Source organism: Hemibagrus wyckioides, linkage group LG09 (assembly GCF_019097595.1).
Source record: "Hemibagrus wyckioides isolate EC202008001 linkage group LG09, SWU_Hwy_1.0, whole genome shotgun sequence".
In the NCBI taxonomy this organism is placed as follows: domain Eukaryota; kingdom Metazoa; phylum Chordata; class Actinopteri; order Siluriformes; family Bagridae; genus Hemibagrus; species Hemibagrus wyckioides.
In genome coordinates, this window is record NC_080718.1 from 21,405,773 (window position 1) to 21,413,676 (window position 7,904).

The following is a 7,904-nucleotide window of genomic DNA, read 5'->3' on the forward strand; positions in this document are numbered from 1 at the left end:
ATGTTGAGATAATTTATGAGTTGCTAAGGAGCTCCTGGTTACACAACTCCAACTGACTGTATATGACTGTAGAAAGGACATTATTCATAATCACACTCTCTAGTGTTTTTAGTAATTTACTCTCTCTGGTGTCACCCAAATGAGGATGGGTTCCCTTTTGCGTCTGGTTTCTCTCAAGGTTTCTTTCTCATACCATCTAAGTGAGTTTTTCCTTGCCACAGTTGCCACAGGCTTGCTCATTAGGGATTAGGGATTAATACAAATAAATTTAAATATATGTCTAACACTAATCTTGAACTGTGTCCATTGTTAAAAAGCGCTACACAAATGAAAATAAATTGAATTGCAGTTTAAATCTACCTATTCAACGGTTATAAATCTCCAGTAGAATAGGTTATAGAGACAAAAAGAGCAGCAGCAAAAAAATGGAGGGCTATATCAATAACCAGATCATGGTGATTTGAGTCTCCAATACTAACTGCTAAACCACATCCTTTACACTTTACAGGGATTTGCTTTGGAGTTTGAACATAGACAAAATACCCAGGGAAAAGGTATAAAATAGCAGAATAACAATTACAACGATTGTAGATGCTAGAATAATCATCAGTGTAGCTCAGCCGTTTACTTATGAAACACCAGGTGATAATAAAAAACCTCATCAGATTAAACAAAAAGCTTGAAGCGATGTCTCGTTACAAAAATGATGAAAAGCCGAGTTGCGACATTGTGAATTTCCAAGATGACAAAAATAAAATAAAATCTTCAGTAAGGAATCAAAAATGAAAGCTGCATATTGAAAATGATATGTAGAGTCTGGAGGTTTAAATTGATGTGAAATAAAGCACATGTTCCTGCTCTCGGACCTACTGACACTAACAGTAATCGCAGGGAGGTTTTTGTACGGCGGCTCTATGGAAATGTATCATTGTGGCCCCCTGTCCCCACGGTGTTAAAACATTAAACAAAAACGAAATTGTGTTTTCTGCTTCTCACCCGTACCCCTCCCACACCTCGCTTTATCTTTATTTCTCATCGTAGACTTTGCGCACTATTATAATTTTGTCAGGTGTTTTAGCTAGCAGCGTAATCTAAACTGAATGTTGCTATTTCTGTGAGTACCAAGAAATCGAGCAGGTGCGTCGTATCAAAAAAAAAATCTTCCTGTGTCATAACCCCCACCCACCTCCTCCTGTAACTGTATCAAAAAATGACTGGAGGAACTGCAGGAACTGCTGCCTTCACTGTAACTACACCAGGAGATGGAGACACAGAAGACTTATATTACAAACATTCATTTACTAATGCTGAAAAAGCTGTGAAATATACTGTGGTTTGCATGTTTGCCTGTTGGACTTAGCATAACAATATGGAACACATGTTATTGACATAATTGGAATTTTGCCATGAGCATGCTTGCTATGCATATTTCCCAGGCTATTCTAGTGCAATATTTTTTTTTTTTGAGCTTTGCCGCACAGCCCTTTTAGTAAAATATTATACCATTATACCTGATGAATCTCAAAAAATAAGTTTACCTACATACACTGAACAGATTTTTGTTTTTACAGCCTTATTCTGCATATCTTAACCCTTATCTGTACCCTCCTGGTTTCTCTCAAGGTTTCTTTCTCATACCATCTAAGTGAGTTTTTCCTTGCCACAGTCGCCACAGGCTTGCTCATTAGGGATTAGGGATTAATACAAATAAATTTAAATATATGTCTAACACTAATCTTGAACTGTGTCCATTGTTAAAAAGCGCTACACAAATAAAAATAAATTGAATTGCAGTTTAAATCTACCTATTCAGAGGTTATGAATCTCTAGTAGAATAGGTTATAGAGACAAAAAGAGCAGCAGCAAAAAAATGGAGGGCTATATCAATAACCAGATCATGGTGATTTGAGTCTCCAATACTAACCGCTAAACCACATCCTTTACACTTTACAGGGATTTGCTTTGGAGTTTGAACATAGACAAAATACCCAGGGAAAAAGTATAAAATAGCAGAATAACAATTACAACTATTGTAGATGCTAGAATAATCATCAGTGTAGCTCAGCCGTTTACTTATGAAACACCAGGTGATAATAAAAAACCTCATCCGATTAAACAAAAACCTCAGGTTGAAACAGATGTTGTGTTTGTGTTTCAGTGTATTTGAGGTTTTAGTAATGTGTTTGTGTGAATATACAGCACTGTGCTGACTGGCTACACAGTAATAAACAGCAGAGTCTGACTGGATGAGTTTAGAGATTGTCAGATTTCCTTCAGTCATGCTCTTTCTGCTCAGTGTGAATCGACTGATAAATCCACTCTCGTAATTTGGTTTTCCTGTAGCTGTAGATGTATATCCAATCAGTGCCATGGCTGTGCGGCTGTTTTGCACATACCACAGCATCACTGGTAAGTTACTATCATCATGGCTGCACTGGATTGTTACATTGTCTGTTTCGTCGGCTTGAAGCAAAGAGATCTGTTCAACTTTTACAGAGCTGGACTTCCCTAGTAAAATAAGGAGAAAAATGTCAAAATTGTTACTTTAATTCCAACTCATGGAGTGTCAGTGAACATATGTCCAATGTGTCTTACCAAATAACAAAATAAACAACACAAAAAGCTCATAAGTGCTAGCCATCTTTCTGTTAAGCAGCATGAGTCAATCTGACATCAAATTGTTTGGCAGAGGGTATGTTGCCTTTTTGCTATCATGGGGTGGAGCATGCTAAACCCATGCCATGACCCATGAAACTCTCAAACATATTAATGATTGTCTTTTAGATTATATGCTCTCATTTGAACATTTATGAAAGCGTTGAAAACACACTGGCATTATGCCAATTATTTTCTTAATTATTACTATTAGTTATCTGTGGCAGTGGGTTTAATGGGATTTAATGGGAATGGGATATATATATATTTAACTAAGAGAGCACTGCAAAATAATCATTTTATGGTTTTTTTTCTTACAGGTTCATGTATTGGTGAGATGAAGAGTTTTGTTTCATTTATTTGTGAACTGCTGACAATATCTCTCCTAAATTCAAAATATAACTATTGTTATTTAGAGTGTATATTTAAAGGAAATGACAACACATCAAAATAACCCAAGATCATGCAGTATTTGCAGAGCTTTAATAACTCTAATAAAACAAAATGCAAATAATTTGTAAACAAATTGCCTTAATGCTTTGGCTAAATAACATTAAGAAATCAGTATTTGGTGGAATAACCCCGATTTGCATGGGTTTTGGCTCCATGCTCTCCACCAGTTTTTCACATTGCTGTTGGGGAACTTTATACCACTCTTTTTGCTTGATATTTTGTGACCGTCCATCTTCCTCTTGATGACATTCCAGAGGTTTTCAATAGGGTTCAAATCTAGACATTGGGCAGTGGTCTCTTATTGTTTTCCAGAGCTGTATATACTGATCAGCCATAACATTATGACCACCTGCCTAATATTGTGTTGCTCCCCATTATGCTGTCAAAACAGCCCTGACCCATCGAGGCATGAACTCTACTAGATCCCTGAAGGTGTGCTGTTGTATCTGGCACCAAGATGTTAGCAGCAGATCCTTTAAGTTGCAATGTGGGGCTTTCATGGATCAGACTTGTTTGTCCAGCACATCCCACAGATGCTTGATTGGATTGAGATCTGGGGAATTTGAAGGCCAGGTCAACACCTCAAACTCATAGCCCAGGTGAGTGAAGCATGATGTAGAAGAAAACCTTCTTCCATTGGTTCATGGTCCAGTTCTAATGCTCACGGTGCCATTGTTGCTGCCTTTACCAGTGCACACTGGTCAGCATGGGCACCCTGACTGGTCTGCGGCTATGCAGCCCCATACGCAACAAACTGTGATGAAGTGTGTGTTCTGTCACCTTTCTATCAGAACCAGCATTAACTTCTTCAGCAGTTTGAGTAACAGTAGCTCGTCTATTAGATCGGACCACACGGGTCAGCCTTCACTCCACACATGCATGAATGATGCTTGGCTGCCCATGACCCTGTCACCGGTTCACCACTATTCCTTACTTGGACCAATTTGATAGATACTGACCACTGCAGACCAGGAAAACCCCACAAGAGCTGCAGTTTTGGAGATGCTCTGATCCAGTCATCTAGCCATCATAATTGAGCCGTCAAACTCGCACAAATCCTTACACTTGCCCATTTTTCCTGCTTCTAACATCAACTTGGAGGACAAAATGTTCATTTGCTGCCTAATATGTCCCACCCACTAACAGGTGCCATGATGAGGAGATCATCAGTGTTATTTCACCTGTAAGTAGAGTGGAGAATATTATAACTACATAGAGACCAACTCTGTGTTAATGGTCATATGGGTGTGATGGTCATGTATCTGTATTTTTTTGGCCATATAGTGTAAACTCTCACTGTTTTTGAACAAATGTAAATATCTGATAAGACATATCTGATTTGGTTTATTTGTATAAAAAGTCAATGAATGTGGAGTCATAATACATATATAAAATACCAGATGTTATTTTTGTCCACAACCTCATAAGATAAGAAGCCTCTGGTGCATGTGTGTGATGTATTAGTAAGGCTGTTGTATGAGAGTGTTGCACTGTGCAAAGGCTGCACAATAATAAATCGCAGAGTCTGACAGACGAAGATCAGAGATGGTCAGAATTCCATCAGTTGTGGTCTGTCTGTTCATATTAAACCGATTTTTATATCCATCCTCATAATTTGGATTACTTCCTGCTCCAGCACTATATCCGATTAGTGCCATTACTTTATGGCTGTTTTGCTGATACCATAACATACGTAGTAAGCTGCTATCATCATGACTACAATTGATTGTCACATGGCTTGTTTCAGTGGCTAGGATCGGTGGGCTCGGTTTAAATTGAACGGAATTTGCCTTCCCTGTTGAAGAAAAAAGAAATAGTTATCAGAATTGAAAATAAAACATTCTATAATTTAGATTGACAGAAGTAAATATGAGTCCATATTCATGCATTCATTCATATATTTAGTCAGTTTCAGAAACTACTTTATTTTCTTAACGGTCACAGTGGTATGCTTTCTGAAAAATGTCTTACCGAAAAACAAAACAAAGAAAACACAGAGGCCATAAGTATCATACATCCTTCTAATGTGCAGCCTGACTGAGTCTGACATTTACAATTCCTTTACACTATTAGAGTTGGGAGGGGTTTGATGATGTGATATGCTCCATGGTTAAAACAGGAAGTCTTCAAAATGTAACAAAAGCCAAAGCTTCAGCTGTCTGAATAATTCTAGATTTACAATAGTTATTTCTGTATTTTATTATAGCAAACTATTGTTATTAATATTTAGAGGGTCAGTGTCTGAAGTCTGGAACTTACAGACATCACTGGTGTTTCTTTCCATTGCACTGCCAGGCCTTAACTGCAGCTGTCTTCAGTTCCTGCTTGTTCTTAATGTGTTTTCCTTGCATTTTGCCTTCAGTAAATGCATGCTCAGCTGGACTCAACTCAGGTGACTGACTTCATTCTAGTCTACTTCTAAATCTTGGGTTGCTTCCAAAGTATACTTTGGGTCATTGTCCATCTGCAGTGTGAGTATTCTACCACATTTACCACAGTTGTTTTCTGTTGTTATTCAGGCATTTTGATGTTCCTGAGCTCACTTGTGCATTCTTTCTTTTTAGGAATGTACCACAGTTGATTTGACCACACCTGATGGTTTTGATATCTCTCAGATGGTTTTATTTTGATTTTGTGGCTTACTGATGGCTTGATACATTGGTAGCAACAGCTCTTTGGACTTCATGCTGCAATAATTATCCCTTATTTTGTATTCTTTTAATGATTCATATCTCTTATATCATTTTTCTTATATATTATATGATTCTATTCGGATGTTTCTTTATTTTGTGTGACATGACCAAGTAAAAAAATACTACTACTACTACTACTACTACTACTACTAATTATTATAATAAAACAATCTGCTGTTGTATGCAGGTCTGTATGACATTTTTGTTAAAATATTGAATATGTTGTGCCATATCTGCAGAATGCCTTGCAACAAAACAGAATAATTAAATGAAAGATTAAAACAATCATAAATACAAGTCCATGAGATCTCTGATTGGTGGTTTAGCTCAGGTTGAAATATAATACAAATAAAAATAATAGAAAAAAAGCAACTTTTAACTGGTTAAATTAAGGAAAAAGAGAGCAAAGTAATAATCAGCAATGAAATTAATCCATGGACATTTTCTGAATAGCACAAATAGCTGTTAAGAGCAATAGCTGGATAAAAACCTAAAATAATCATAGTGCAGTTCAGTCACTTTATTCATATAAAATAACAGAAAGTAATTTAAAACCTCGTCAGATAACAAACCAGTGGTGTGATGTTTTAGTCAGGCTGTTCTGTAAATATGCAGCACTGTGCTCTTTTGCTGCACAGTAATAAACAGCAGAGTCTGACTGTTGGAGATCAGAGATGGTCAGACTTCCTCCAGTCATGCCTTTTCTGCTCTGTTTGAATCGATCTGTAAATCCTTCCTCAAACTTTGGATCACTTGTTGGTCCAGCAGTATATCCAATCAGGGCCATAACAGTGCTACTTTTTTGCTGATACCATAACATTACTCGCAAGCTGCTATCATCATGGCTACAATTAATTGTTATATCTCCTGTTTCATTGACTAGAATGAATGAAGCCTGTTGAAATATCACACAGTTTGCCCTCCCTGTTAAAAAAAAAAGAAGAAAGAAATAGTTATAAGATAATTTTAATTTACTAATGTCAATGTGAGAGAATAATTAATTCAGTTATTCAGTCATCTACAATAACTGCTTTGTCTTGTAATTTTTTTTTTAGATGTCCTACCAAAAAACAATATGAAGAACACACAGAGTCCATGAATACCATACATCCTTCTGATACTGAGCCTAAGTGAATCTGACATTTTACAGTACTTACATTTCATTTGCAATAATATCAGTGGGAGGGGTGTGATGATGTGATAAGCTCCACATTTAAACCAGGAAGTTCTCAAACAGCAAACAAGGTGAAATTGCTTCAGACCTCTGAATAATTCTAGGTTTTCAGTAGTTATTTGTGTATTCTCTTACAATGAACTATTGACATTAATGGTTAGGCAGTTAATTCAAATGTAGTCTCAAGAACATTGTTCACTGTAGAAATCAGAGAGAGAGAGAGAGAGAGAGAGAGAGAGAGAGAGAGAGAGAGAGAGACAGAGACCGAGACCGAGACAGAGACAGAGACAGAGAGAGAGGTTCATTGTTCTGTTCTTAAGAAACATCTCCCCCTATTGACCCACAACTTCATTAATCCTCAGAGACGTATAACTAAATCTCAAGATATATATCAAAATCCATTCCATATGGAAAGCCTTATTTGAACCACAACAACTCTCCCAACCACTACAAGAATCAGTTTCATACTGTTTAGTAATTTTTTTTTTGATATTGAAATTATATTTAAACATGTTAACATAATGATTACCAATTCTTGGTTCAATCATGGTTCAACCTCCTGTCTTGTAGGTTTTAGTGTTTTCTCTGCTCTAACATCATGGCTGGGAACCTTTACATTAACAAACCAGAAGCCAACTGTAAAGAAAGATATTCACATACAGCGTAGGTAGCTGTACCTGCTATACAATGCCATACCAATCACTGCATCCACTAACAGTTTCAAGAAAAACAATTATGCACCATTACTTGAAAACATTCACTGATTACTGCAAATTTCATAATAAATTTCATGTTATATAAAGCTGAATATGAATGAACAAAAGGAGGATTATTTGTAGTATATTGTGTGTGATTGCTAGGGGCTGTTTCAATGGTGCAAAGGCATGACAAGTGGGGTATTTGTAGGTTTGGGGCAATTGGCTGAATTT

The 7,904-nt window shown here is 36.7% G+C and overlaps 1 gene segment (V, D, J or C); it reads right to left on the bottom strand.

Moving 5' to 3' along the window:
• Positions 1-1,203: 1,203 nt before the first annotated feature.
• LOC131359874 (T cell receptor alpha variable 40-like) lies at positions 1,204-2,656 on the bottom strand. The segment is given in 3 exon segments: positions 1,204-1,250; positions 2,212-2,508; positions 2,596-2,656. Coding segments are annotated over 3 exon segments (390 nt in total).
• Positions 2,657-7,904: the final 5,248 nt, after the last annotated feature.